This window comes from Scyliorhinus torazame, chromosome 3, assembly GCF_047496885.1.
Source record: "Scyliorhinus torazame isolate Kashiwa2021f chromosome 3, sScyTor2.1, whole genome shotgun sequence".
Taxonomy (NCBI): Eukaryota; Metazoa; Chordata; class Chondrichthyes; order Carcharhiniformes; family Scyliorhinidae; genus Scyliorhinus; species Scyliorhinus torazame.
Genome location: NC_092709.1, coordinates 261,210,356 through 261,225,260, shown reverse-complemented (window position 1 = coordinate 261,225,260; position 14,905 = coordinate 261,210,356). Strand labels below are relative to the sequence as shown.

The 14,905-nt window shown below is 45.7% G+C and overlaps 1 protein-coding gene across 4 annotated transcripts in view; it reads right to left on the bottom strand.

Annotated features, from left to right (window-relative positions):
• The window catches only part of LOC140409077 (probable E3 ubiquitin-protein ligase HERC1), a 701,933-nt gene that overhangs the window by 498,084 nt on the left and 188,944 nt on the right, over window positions 1-14,905 (bottom strand). For all 4 annotated transcript variants that reach the window (XM_072497165.1, XM_072497164.1, XM_072497166.1 and 1 more), the window contains one exon: window positions 8,014-8,065. In XM_072497165.1, coding sequence (XP_072353266.1) covers window positions 8,014-8,065 — 52 coding nt within the window. The remainder of the gene's footprint in view (window positions 1-8,013; window positions 8,066-14,905) is intronic.

Here is a 14,905-nt window from a genome sequence, read left to right as displayed (position 1 = left end):
TGAGAGTTTCATACGTTTGGTCTATTTTCAAAGCCCTTATCCACCTATCAAAATTACTCTGTTTGAGCCTTTCAAACTCCATGTGTGTTTGACCAAATTATTTCCTTAAATTTCTAAACCTTTGTCTGTAAGCTTCAGGCACTAGCTCATGTGCACTTAAGATAGCTTTTTTCACCTCCTCATACGTCCCAGATACCTCCTCCGGTAGTGATGCAAACACTTCACTAGCCCTACCTACCAGCTTTGTTTGAATCAGTAATACCCACATGTTCTGTGGCCATTGCATCTGTTTAGCTACCTTCTGAAATGAATTGAAAAAGGCTTCTACCTCCTTCTCGTCAAACCTTGGCATTGCTTGGACATATTTAAATAGATCCCCACCACGTCTTCGACTATGACGCTCCGTCTCATTATCCTCAACCATCTCCTCCAACTGTACGTGTCCCTTTGCATCTGCCAATTTTAACTGATTTTCATGTTTCAGAGCCATTTTCCGAAGTTCAAACTCTCTCTCGTTTTCCCTTTCCTTTCTATCTCTTTCTTTGTTTCTTTCTTCTCTCTCGTTTTCTTTTTCCTCTCTATCTCTTTTGTATTCAATCGCTTTAAATCTTTCTCATGTTCCATTTGTTTAATTTGCAACTGAATTTTTGCCATTTCCCATGAGTCAAACTCTATCTCAGGCAACTTTAAATGCTTAACCACCGCCATAATTACGTCATCTTTTCGCATTTTGTCAGGGAATGTTAACTGCAATGTTTTTGCCAGACCCAACAGTCTGCTTTTCGTCTCTGTCCGTAAAGTACTGCGTGTGACAGTCTCCACCCCCAAAAACGTCTGAGCCTCTGAAAGAGCCATTGTCCACAACACACTCAAAATAGTTTAAAGCAACAAACCGCCAGTCTTTAAGTTCACAAAAGCCAATCCAATAGATAGACTTTTATCCCCCTCGAGCCCCCAATTGTTATGGGCGAGGCATTTTCAGAACCCCAACATGTATCATGGAGTTCAAATAACCTCCCCCTTTAATGTGTTTGTTGCTTTTCCTAGCACACAGCTTTTCCCTAGAAGTGGGATTACAATTATGGACACGTGGGTTTTTAAACATAAAACAATGTTTATTCCATGAACTCAACTTAACATCTTAAATAAACATTGGATCTCTTAACACCCCTTACTTCAAAGATAACTTAGAAAATATTGCAACAGTAAATAATTCCTCACAATGTTCCTTCAAACTTCCAAGAGACTTAACACCTTTAAACAGAATCACATCAGGTTAAAGGCTTTACTATTGAGAGTTTAAATCACCCAAATGATCCAGAGATAGTCTTTGATGGCAGATATCACAGCAAATCCAGCTCACTGCAAACACAGACACTGCCACGCTCTTTTCAAACTGCAAAACTAAACTGTAAAAAGGCTGATCTAAAGCCCAGCTCCACCCACTCTCTGACATCACTGTTTTCTTAAAGGTACATTGCTGAAACATCTATGTCTTAAAGGTACTCTCACATGACAAAGGTCACATTTGAACAAGAGAAATTACTCCAATTTGCTCACTGATTGTAAACACAATCTACTGGCAGCCCTTTAAAAAAGTTCTCTCGTTATCTGGGCAAGCTGGCAAGGCAGGCATTTATTATCTCATCGCTAACTGCTGTTGCCATCCATGTGACGAAGGTCTTCCTGCAATTTTGTTAGGTAGGGAGTTACAGGGTTTGACACAGTGACAATAAAGAAATAAAGGCAATCGGCGGGATGCTCCACCCCACCGCGCCACATTTCTGCTTCACCCCGCCAGCGGTATGCTCCGTTACGCCAGCCGGTCAATGGTGTTTCCCATTGTGGGGCAGCCCCACTCCGTCGGGACACCCCCAGACTGCCGGCAAAATGGGGGATCCCGCCGGAGGAGAATCCTGCCAATTTTGAAAGTCTGGAGGATGTTTTAGTTGGAGGTAATGGTGTTCTTATGCACCTGTCTCTCTAAGTGGTGTAGGTTTCCAGTTTGAGGGTTACAACCAAAGAAAGTCAGTGAATTGCTCAAGTACATTCTGTATATTGTGTATGGTTTTGGCCTGGATATCCTGACTGGGACGTTTGCTAGAGTCACTCGGGAGACTTTAAACGAGTATTGCAGGGGGCGTGGGAACCATAATGTGAGTTTAGAAGGTGCAATAACTGAGGGGGAAATAGAGAACCAAAACAAGAGAACAACATCACTCTTAGGCAGAGCAAAAAAGGTGACAAGTGTGAAAAGGGAGGTGTTCAATGCAGGATTGAAGGTGTTGTACCTAAATGCGCGCAGTATACGGAACAAGGTAAATGAGCGTGTTGCGCACATTAAAATTGGCCGGTACAATGTTGTGGGCATCACAGAGACGTGGCTGCAAGGGGATCAGGGTTGGGATATAAATATCCAAGAATATGTGTCCTATTGAAAGAACAGGCAGATGAGCAAAGTTGCATTGTTAATAAGGAATTAAGTTAAATCGATAGCACGGAGCGATATAGAATCAGAAGGTATAGAATCTTTGTGGGTAGAGTTGAGGAATTGCAAAGTTAAAAAGACCCTGATGGGAGTTATGTACAGGCCCCTCGCAGTAATCCGGATGTGGGGCAGAAAATAAATCAGGAGATAGAAAAAGCATGTAAAAAAGGCAATATTATAATATGCAGGTGGACTGGGAAAATCAGGTTGGTAGTGGATCCCAAGAAAAGGAATTTGTGGAAAGTCTAAGAGATGGCTTTTTGGAACAGCTTGTGACTGAGCCCTCTAGGGAACAAGTAATTCTGGATTTGGTGATGTGTAATGAGGCAGACTTGATTAGGGAACTGAAGGAGAAGGAACACTTAGGGAGCAGTGACCACAATATGATAGAATTGACTCTGCAGTTTGAGAGGGAGAAGCTGCAATCAGATGTAACGGTATTACAATTAAATAAAGATAACTACAAAGACACAAGGGAGGAGCTCACCAGAGTTGACGGAAAGGTAGCCGAGCAGGGAAGACAGTGGCACAGCAATGACAGGAATTTGTGGGGGTTATTCGGGAGGCACAACAGAAATTCATCCCAGGAGGAGCAAGCATGCTAAAGGGAGGATAAGTCATCTATGGCTGATGAAGGAAGTCAGTGGCAGCATAAAAGCAAAAGAAAAAGCATACAAAGTGGCGAGAATTAGTGGGAAGCCAGAGGATTGGGAAGCCTTTAAGAACGAGTAAAGGACAACTAAAAAAGCAAAAAGGGGGAGAAGATGAAAATGAGTGTAAGATAGCTAGTAATATAAAAGAAGATAGGAAGAGATTTTTTCAATATATGAAAAGTAAGAGAGAGGCAAGAATAGACATTAGATCACTGTAAAATGAGGCTGAAGAAGGAGTAATAGGAAACATAGAAATGGCAGAGGAACTGAATAGTTACTTTGCATCAGTTTTCACAGTGGAAGACACTAGTGGAATACCAGAACTCCAGGAGAATCAGACAGAGGCGAGCGCAATGGCCATCACTAAGGAGCAGGTTCTCGGGAAACAAAGGCCTGCAGGTGGTTAAATCACCTGGACTGGATGGCTTACACCCCAGGGTTCTAAAGGACATAGTTGAGGAGATTATGGTGGTGAACTTTCAGGGATCACTGAACGCAGGGAGGGGAGTGTCCCAGATGACTGGAAACTGACTAATATAACAAACTATTTAAGAAGGGAGGGAGGCAGAAGACAGTGAATTATAGGCCATTAGCCTGACTTAGTCATTGGTACAATTTTAGAGTCCGTTATTAAAGATGAGATTGCGGAGTATTTGGAAGTGCAAGACAAAATAGGACAGAGTCAGCACGGCTTCACCAAGGAGAGGTCATGTCTGACAAATCTGCTAGAATTCTTTGAGGAGGTAACAAAGAAATTAGACAAAGGAGAATCAGTGAATTTAATCTATTAGATTTCTAGAAGGCCTTTGACAAGGTGTTGTACAGGAGGCTGTTAAATAAGTTAGGAGTCCATAGTGTTAAGGGTAAGATACTGGCATGGATAGAGGATTGGCTGACTGGCAGAAGGCAAAGAGTGGGGATAAAGGGGTCTTTTTCAGGATGGCAGCCGGTGACTAGTAGTGTGCCTCAGGGGTCAGTGCTGGGACTACAACCTTTCACAATATACATTGCTAAGTTTGCAGATGATACAGAGATGTGCAGAGGGACAGGTAGTATTGAGGAAGCAGGGGGAGTGCTGCAGAAGGCCTTGGACAGGCTAGTAATGTGGGCAAAGAAGTGACAGATGGAATACAAGAGGAAAAGTGTGAGGTTATGCACTTTGGAAGGAAGAATGGAGGCATAGACGCTTTTCCAAATGGGAAAAAGCTGAGGAAATCAGAAGCACAAAGGGACTTAGGAGTCCTAGCTCAAGATTCTCTTTTAGTTTAACGTCCAGATTCAGTCAGTAGTTAGTAAGGCAAATGAAATGTTAGTATTCATGTCGAGAGGGCTAGCATCCAAGAGCAGTAATATACTTCTGAGGCTGTAAAAGGCTCTGGGCAGACCCCATTTGGAGAATTGTGAGCAGTTTTGTGCCTTGTATCTAAGGAAGGATGTGCTGGCCTTGGAAAGGGTTCAGAGGAGGTTCCCAATAATGATCACTGGGTTGAAGAGCTTGGCATATGAGGAGCGGTTGAGGACTCTGGGTCCGTACTCGTTGGCAGTTTAGAAGGATGAGGGAGGGGAATCTTATTGAAACTGATACTGGATACTGCAAGGCCTGGATAGAGTGGACGAGGAGACGATCTTTCCATGTGTAGGAAAAACTAGAACCAGATGGCACAGCCTCAGACTGAAGGGATGATCCTTTAAGACAGAGATAGATAGGTTCTTGATTAATATGGGGATCAGGGGTTATGTGGAGAATACAGGAGAATGGGGATGAGAAAAATATCAGCCATGATTGAATGGCAGAACTGACTCACTGGGCCGAGTAGCCCAGTTCTGCTCCTATGTCTTATGGAGGTGTGAGGTAATGCCCGTGTGTGTGGGGGGTGACATTACCCATGTGTGGGGAGTGTGAGGGACTGCAAGCTCACTTGGAGATCGGGGCAGCCTTTCAAAATGGCAGAGTTCAGCTCCCAGTGATGACAAAAATTCTAAGTGTGAGCTAAACGGGTGAGAAACTCCTCAGAGCCCAAAAAAGGATTGTTAGATAGCACTGAGGCACTCACTGGCAGAGCCAGCTGGAAAGCCCCAGCAAACACTGCCACAAATGACACCGAGACACTCATCTGTTAAATCGCAATCTTAGTCTGGAAGTGCTCAAAGTGCATTCCAACCGCTCAAGCGTGTGATTTCACTGCATTTTCATCTCTTCGATGTGGTCAATGTTTACAAACATTAGGGTTTCACCACTTAGGCTACGGCAGTGTGATTAAGCCATGGTGATAAAGTATTGGGTACAGATGAACACCTAATGTTGGAATGAACATTTATGTCTCAAGAGAGCCGAGTATATATGCATCTGGTGATGCGGGAGCACACACAGGCCGTCCCTCTGGAAACCTTCAAGGGGATGGGTGTGGCCAAGCTCAATCAGTGGTCCACCAGTGTTGGCACTCCTCAGATGCACTACCCTACTGTAGAGGAAGCTACAGAAACTCAAGACAAACTATTTCTAGTGATGCACAAAAAGTAAGGAGATTTAAGGGAGCCTTTTAAAATTATGAAAGGTCTTGACAGGCTGCATAGGAAGAAAGAATTATTTCCACTAGTGGAAAGTCAGCAGTGAAAAAGCGTCAATATAAAACTGGCTCAGAATGAGGAGAAAAGTTAGGTGAAACACTTTCATGGCGAGTCATTGGGCCAGGGAACTTAGGTGTTCAAACTGTACCCAGTACTTTATCACTGTGGCTTAATCTTAATCGTGGCCTGTGCAGGTTTACAATACCTCTTTAATCCTGTAGTCGATGTCTCGGATTATAAACCTGAACTGCTATTAATCTTTAAAGGGTTTCAATAGAGACATTAATTGAGACAAAGACCATTCAATCTATTAGGAAAACATAAATAATTATTTGAAGCAGAGAAAGATTTTTAAAAATGTTTTAAAATAAATTTAGAGTACCCAATTCATTTTTTCCAATTAAGGGGCAATTTAGCGTGGCCAATCAACCTACCCTGCACATCTTTGGGTTGTGAGGGCGAAACCCACGCAAACACGGGGAGAATGTGCAAACTCCCCACGGAGTGACGCAAAGCTGGGATCGAACCTGGGACCTCGGCATTGTGAGGCAGCAGTGCTATCCTCTGCGCCAACATGCTGCCCTTTTAAAAAAATTTAGAGTACCCAATTTTTTTTTTCAATTAAGTACCAATTTAGCATGGCCAATCACCCTAACTTGTACATATTTTGGATTGTGGGGGTGAAACCCACGCAGACATAGGGAGAATGTACTAACTTCACACGGACAGTGACCCAGGGCCAGGATTTGAACCCGGATCCTCAGTGCCATGAAGCAGAGAAAGATGAAGGACTCTGGGATTAGTTTTGGATTTGTCCTGTAAAGGCTGGCATAGATACGAGGTAAAATACCCCCTTCTATGCTGTAGAGTCCTATCTGTATCACTTAGATTCCAATAGTTTTCATTCCTATTCCTCATGAGATATTCATTCAACTCCTTTTCGAAGCAGCACGCCAATAAAGCATTAACTGTTTTTACTGGCAGTTGGTTGCAGACATACATTATTCTGGGAAACAAACGTTTCTTCCAATTTGATTGTTAGATGTCATCTATTTCTAAGATTGGAGTTACTTCAAGATGGCAGCATTTTAAAGGCCTGGATCATATCTTCTTTGAATGGTTTTCTCTGATGCAAACAAGTTCAGTTTTCTAATATTTCTTTGCAACACAAACGTTAAGTCATGAAATCTTGTTTTTTTAAAATTATTTCACGAAATGTGGGAATCACTGGTTAGGCCAGCATTTTTATTACCATCCCTAATTGTCCTTGAGCAGGTGGTGATGAGCTGCCTTCATTAACCCTCGCAGTCCTTGTTGTGCCGATGTTGAGATCTTATTCAACTGATTAATGTTATTTTGTGTGCTTAAAATTATATAGAGGCCGGCAAACGCAGATCGCGATCAGGCAGAGAATCAGGCGTCCGGCTGAAATAGAGATTGCGCCAGGCACTGAACCGACCAAGCTCCGGTCCCCTGCTGGTGACAGGATTGGGGTTCTCGCCTGCGCGCCAGCAGGAGGATGCTGATGGATCACTTTTCTGCAGGGGGTCTATGTGGGAAGTCCCTTCAGTTCCACCTATTTAGGGGGACCCTGTGGGGGGGGGGGGGGGGGGGGAGGTCTCCATATTTAGGAGGTCCTTGGGAAGGGGAGCGGTTTCGGGTCACCCCGGACTAGGCGGAAAGGGGGCACCCAGAAAATCTGGGTGGGGGGCCTGCTTTGCAATACGGGAGATGGAGTGGCCAGCAATAGTCTTCCAAACAAAGAATCTCGCCAACAGGGCGGCACAACAGCACAGTGGTTAGCACTATTGCTTCACAGCTCCAGGGTCCCAGGTTCGATTCCTGGCTTGGGTCACTGTCTGTGCGGAGTCTGCACATTCTCCCCGTGTCTCCGTGGGATTCCTCCCACAAGTCTCAAAAGGTGTGCTTTCTAGGTGAATTGGACAATCGGAATTCTCCCTCAGTGAACCTGAACAGGCGCTGGAGTGTGGTGACTAGGGGATTTTCACAGTAACTTCATTTCAGTGTAATGTAAGCCTACTTGTGACGCTAACAAAGATTATTAAATGCAGCTCGTCAATAATGCACACAAGATTAGATATGTGTATCTTGCGGACTCTTATAATCAATCGCCCTTGAAACGCCTTCTAGTACTTATATAATCTGGTTGGGAGAAACTTCAGATTGACTGGATACTTTTAATGATACACAAGTAATTGCATCAACCTTTTTCACAACAGCTAATTATTTGGAGACTATTTGGACAATGAAGCAACACTGTTGACATGCACCTGGACATCATACCTAATGAGTGATCAGATGATCTTGGCTGCATTCTCGATTGATCTTCAGAAAACTAGAACACAAGACAGGAAACAAATTTAGAATCACTAAAGTAAATACAAGATTTTGCAACAAGCAATCAACTACTTTTGTGACCAAGATGGAAGGGAAGGTTGGGAGCCAATGCTTCACTTTACAATCACAAAATAAATCATATTCACAAAATAAATCATATTCACCCTCCAGAAATATGGAGAAAGGAAGGAAATAAGTATTTAATGTTGTGAATTCACAGACGTTGCACTAGCGAAAGAAAAAGTACACAGACGTTCTGTCATCAAACTGACAGCAAAACGGTTCTAAGGTTTTGAGGAATGTTCAGAATCAAAAGTTCTGATTATATTGACAATCATTCTATCATTAATATTTACCTGAGGAAGGAGCAGCGCTCCGAAAGCTAGTGACATCGAAACAAACCTGTTGGACTTTAACCTGTGCTCACCCCAGTCCAACGCCGGCATCTCCACATCATTAATATTTAACTATCATATCACTAATTGACATCAATGAATTTGGTTAAACACCATAGATCCTAAAATGTTTGTTTAGACTTTGTTTTCTAGATTTCCATCACACCAAAAAGTGGGAACAGTTAACATATAACAGTTTATAATACTAATTGTGCCCAAGGAAAACATCTCTTAACTATGACTTAACATTACAATGCATTACTTGCATCTATCACTGACTTTAAAAGTGTCTGAATTAGTAAACATATTAAATGCTCCTTGATTCAGTGCAGAAAAGAAGTCACAAGAGACAATACACAACTTGTAATGGTAAGAGACTCAAAATTTGACTTAATGTCCTGATTTTGCACTAATAATTACAGCAAAATTGTCAGTCTTCACTATTATTACTCCTATGAAACTTACAGTAACTTCTGGAGTCTGCAAATGCATTGTTGAATGTGGAAGTCCAGAACTTGTTGCCACTGATTCCATGCTTTGCTACAGGGTGGGCTTTAGATGTCCCCTCAGTCTATAATCAATTAGAAATCACTGAACTGATGATAACTTGGTCTTTTACAATACTAGTCTCATGGATTGTAATGAAACTGGATCTAGGAGCCAATTATAATGGCCAACCAATCCAATACCACCCGTTTTGCATCACTGTCTGAGACAATCTTCCATAGAATCCCTAAAGTGCAGGGGGCTATTCGGCCCATCGAGTCTGCACTGACCCTCTGAAAGAGCACCCTACCTAGGCCCACACCTCCACCTTAACCCCGTACCCCACCTAACCTGCACATCTTTAGACTGGAGGAAGAGCCTGGAGCACCCAGAGGAAACCCACACAGCCACAGGGAGAACGTACAAACTACATTCAGTCACAAAAGGTTAGAAGTGAACCTGGGTCTCTGGTGCTGTGAGGCAGCAGTGCTAACCACTGTGCCACCGGGCAGCCCTCTAGCCCCAATTCTTTTTTAAATTTTTTTATAAGCGCATGCAGTAATTGGCAAGTCAAGCAATAGCTTCCACAGTGGGTACATGGAGCTCTCCAAGCCTGCTGCTGAATTTTGTCAGGGGGCAGTTTTCAATGATGTGAGTCGTTGATTGGGGTGGACCACAGCTGCAGTTCCTGCAAGGCCCCACTTGTGCCGATTTGCTGCATAAAAGTCTTGGCCAGTGCAGAAATGGTTGAAGAGTTCCCAGTGTGGCAAGTTGAAGCTGGGTATGAGGGCTGTGGGATCTGTGACGAGAAATTGTTTTTTGATGGTTGGTGTGTCGGTTCCGCTCCTGCTGCCATAGGGCCTCTGCACTTATTCCTTGGCACAGTGGTCTTAGCCATACAGGCTGGTGTGATGGGAGGCGAGCAGCAGGTAGCCTGGGTAAGTCCTTTTGTGGCAGCAGGCTTGGGTTGATGTAAATTTTCTCTCAGAACTTTCTTGTTATATTCTCCCTCCTGCGTGAGGCAACAGAATATTGCTTAGAACTGGGAGCCAGGGCAGTTGAGTTGACTGGAGGATACCGGAGATGATGCTTACTGTTGTGTTGAGTTGGGTATTTACAAGACTGTACCGGATGAGTTGTACATACTGGTGCACAGTATTCTGCAGTCAAAAAGACAATGGCAAAAGCAGTGGTCCTTAAGGTTTGAGCATCTGCGAACAATGAAGAGTCAGCAAGTTTGCTAAGGAGGTTATTTCACGTTTTGATCTTTGCTGCTGTCTTGCTCAGATATTCTTTGTACGTCAGTGTTTAGTCAATGCCAAGATAAATGGGATGTTGTTCGTGATTCAGTCTTTTGCCATTCAAGGAAATGTTGAGTTCCCTGTTGGCGCTGACGTTGTGGAGGTGGAATGTACTCAAGACTATTGTATTGCTGTTGGGCTGAAGGCTCTATTGTCTTACAGAAGTTGGCCAGTTTTGCAATATGGTTGCCGTGTTTAGAAAATGTCCAAGCCTGAGAGCACAGCAGATATTGTCAGCATAAATGAATATCTGAGACAGAGTTGGAGGCAGATCATTGACATAGCGATTGAAAAGGGTTGGGGCTGGAACAGTTCTCTGGGAAAGTCTGTTGTCTCATCACACATGCTCAGCTGAACGGTCTACCTTGGATTAATAGTTCAATGATGTCAGTAGCCTATAATAATTAACGGGATTAGGAATAAATTTGGCCGACGGTACAGATGTTATGTGAGAATGAAAGGAAATAAGGGGGGAAAAAGAAGGATATTGCATTCACTACAGTTTTTAAATTACATTAACAAATTGGATTCAGAATTTGATTAAGATGTTGAGTAAACAGAATTTGTTCAACACTTCAACAGTAAGAGGGAACTCTGAATAAGTAAAGGAACGTAAACATTGCAAAAGGAGCTGAACCCGATGATGAGCACAAGGCAGTTAATATATTGAAGTGGTGGACCCTGGGATTACCCAGGTTTGACCAAATTTCTGGTAGAAGTTCTGGAAGTATCACAAGGATGATATAATTATATGGAAGAAACTGTAACTTTGAATAGCTCTTAGACCACCCTGTATGCATACTCATATTGAACAAACTACTCGAAATGTTAACTTTCTTTCTCTCTCTACAGATGCTGCAGGACACACTGGGTTTTCCAGCATTTTCTGTTTTTATTATTTTGAAAAACATTTTATTGGGGGCATTTTTCAAGAAAAAACACAAAACAACCGCAGCAACAGCAAACAATAAAAACATCCACCCCCTCAACCCTCTCCCCTACCCCCCCACCCCTTGCACCTCCCCCCACGTTTTAAACTTTTACCCCAACCTGAAATGAAAAAGGAAAACCTCTCCCCACCGACGACTCAATATTCCTTCAAGAAGTTGGATAGCTTCCACCTTGAGGTGAACCCCTCCTCTGCCCCCTCCCCCAGCCCCCCCAATCACTCACCCACACCCCTACACTCGGCGGCTCCGAGCCCCGCCAGCCCAACAAAATCTGTCTCCGGGCAATCAGTGGGGCCAAAGACAATACATTGGCCTCTCTCCCCACCTGCACTTCCGAATCCTCAGACACTCCAAATATTGCCACCTCCAGACTCAGAGCTACCATCACTCCCAAAGCCTTTGACATCATGGGTTCGATTCTCCATCGGCGGGATCCTCCGCTTCACCGCAATGTGCTCACACCCGCAGATTTCCTGAAGGCGTGGGGGTGCCCACAATGGGAAGCCCCATTGGCCGGCTGGCAGAATGGAAGATCACGCTGCCGGTGGGGGCACGCCATACCAGAAAACGGGACCCGCCTTATCCTGGACACTGTCATGTGGGCTCTTTGTCCAACTTCAAACTGAATGGGACTTAGCCTTGCACACGATGAGGATGCATCCCTCCCAGCTCCTCCAGGCCTGCAACTTCCAACCAACAAATAAATCCCTAAAATACTCTATCCCCATCTGTCGCCACCCCCGCAACCTCTCATCTAACCCCGCTGGAGCAAACCTATGGTTGTCACAGATCGGCACCCACAAAGACATGCCTTCCATTCTAAAATGCCACTGGTTCCACACCCACAACGCTGATACCACCACCGGGCTGGTGGAATACTTAGTCAATGGGAACGGAAGGGTACCAGCAATAATGCCCTCAAACCGGTCCCTTACACGAGGCAGTCTCCATCCACCCCCCCACAACGACCGCTCCTCCACCAGCCATTTTATAACCATTGCAATGCTTGCTGCCCAATAACAGTTTTGCAAGGTCAGTAATGCTGCAACCCCCACCCAGCCCCGATCTCTCTCCTCTTAGCCCGTGGAGCCTTAACCGCCCACACAAACCTCAAAATCATCCCATTCCTAAAAACAGGATTTGGGTACAAAGATCGGGAGGTTCTGAAACACAAACAAAAACTTTGCCAACACCATCACCTTTACCATCTGGACTCGACCAGCCAAAGACAATGGCAGCATATTCCACCTCTTAAAGCCCAACTTCATTCCCTCCATCAACCATGCCAAATTCAACTTATACAGCTGAGCCCAACTCCGCGCCTATTTAATTCCCAAGGTAATGAAAACTTGCCCCTACCAACCAAGCGGCAGCCCCCCAAACCCCTCTTCTGTCCGCTGGCAGTAATTGGGAATATCTCACTTTTCCCTGTGTGGAGCATATACCCTGAGAAGAGACCAAACTCCCCCAAAATCCCTATTATTCTATCAAAGCTCCAGACCAGGTCCGAAATATACATTCGGAGATCATCCTCATACAAAGAAACTCAAGGCTCCACTCCACCCCCCCAAAAAAAAAACCTCCGCCCCCTCAAGGCTGTGTGGCATTGCTAAGGGTATAATCGCCAGGGCAAAGAGCAATGGAGGGAGTGGATACCCCTGCCTCGTTCCCTGGTGCAACCCAAAGTAATCCAAGCTGACCCCGTTAGTCCGAACACTCGCCTTACGCGCGTTATACAACGGCCGAATCCAGTCCACAAACCCCTGCTCAAAGCCCCAGAACTTCACATAAGTATGCCCATACCACCCGATCGAAAGCTTTCTCCACGTCGATCACCACAACCACTTCCACTTCTCAGCCCTCCAAGGGCATCTAAATAATATTCAGTAACCTCCGAATATTCTTCAGCAGCTGACGTCCCATCACAAAGCCCGCCTGGTCCCCATTTATCACCCGGCACACAATACTCTATCCTTGTCACCAGCACCTTCACCAGCAACTTTGCACGTACATTCAACAATAAAATCAGCCAGTACGACCCACACTGCTCCAGATCCCTGTCCTTCTTTAAAATGAGCAATATCAAAGACTGAGACAACGTGGGGGAGTGCTCAACCCCCACCATCGATTCGTTATACATCTTGACTAACAGGGGCCCTAGATCAGAACCAAACTTCTTATAGAACTTGGCTGGGACCCATCTGGACCCATTTTAAATCACCCTCCATAATCAGCTGGTGCGTACCCAGATCCGGAATCATTGCCAACACCCGCCTCAAAACTGCCACATGATCCCAATTTGAGGCATACACGTTAACCAACACCACAGGATCCAACGTCCCACTCACCATCACAAATTAACCTCTGGGTCTGTCACTACACTTCCCACTTCAAAAGCCACCCTCTTATTGGCAACACTGCCACCCCTGTCGTCTTCATATTCAACCCCAAACGGAATACCTGCCCCACCCTGTCCTTTCTTTACCTCGTCTGATTCCCGACCTTCAAATGCATCTCCTGAAGAAACACCATGGGCGCGATTCTCCTAAAAAAATTCTAAGTATGATAGTAAGTGGGAATTGCCGCGAGCTTCCCGGTGCTTGGCTCAGCAAAGCCGACAATGCATTTCAACGTTAATTGGTCCACTTAACAAGGCCTCACGGGCATCTCGCAGCACATGATGGCTCGCCAGCTGATTCGCTGGGACTGAGCTCGCCAGCCCCCGCTAACAACACTTAAGCTGTACTTGCTGAGCCAACCCCAGCTAGCTTGCAATAATGGCGCCAAGGAGACCTGCCCCAAGACTCGGGGACGCTGACCTAGAGGGGCTCCTGGACATGGTGGAGGCCAAGAGGGTGAGCCACAAGGCAGCCAGTGCTGCCTGGGACGACGTGGCGGCAGCTGTCAGCTCGGGGAGTGTGACCAGGAGGACTGGCCTTCAGTGCTGGAAAAAGGTCAATGGGCAGCGCGAGTGAGTAGACACCAATGCCCCCTCCCCCAAAGGGAGCATCCACCCCCAATCCCCAGCCCTCCCACCCCCCTGGAACCTCCCCCAACCCCGCCTTCACACCACCTCTCCCACCACAGTGAACCATGCATGTGGCTAACGATGCCCTCTGTCTCCCCTCAGGAAAAGCTCTCCCACAATCGACGGGAGAGGGCCCAGACTGGCGGTGGGGTAGGACACAAGAATCCTCACTGGCGTGGCCGAGGACAGGGCGGTCACCAACGTGGAGGCTGACGGATGCAGCAGAGGTGAGGAACCACCGGGCTCCACCTGGAGGACCTGACAAAAGTGTACTGATCGCCTTACTGACTGACCCATCCCTCCCAGTGGCCATGTCCATTCTCCCGCAGGTCCTCCAGCTGACGGAGACGGCCCATCACGGATGGTCCCCTCTCCTGACTCAGGAGAACACCTCGGAGTAGAGCTCCGAGGATGCAACTGTTATAGTCGCGGCAGCTATGTCATCTCCACCCTCCAGCAGGGCAAATACACACACCTCAGTGGGAAAATACTAGTTAGTGGTCATGCATCTGGGGCACAATCTGGTGAGAACCACACTGCTGATTATGCACATCTGGTGGAGGCAGTAACCCCCAGGTGAAACAGCAGTCGGAGGGCTTCTGGGATCTCAGGACCCAGCTGGGTCCCAGCCAGATGCTGAGCCTCTGGAAGTGGGTTACCCGGAGCAGATGGGAGACA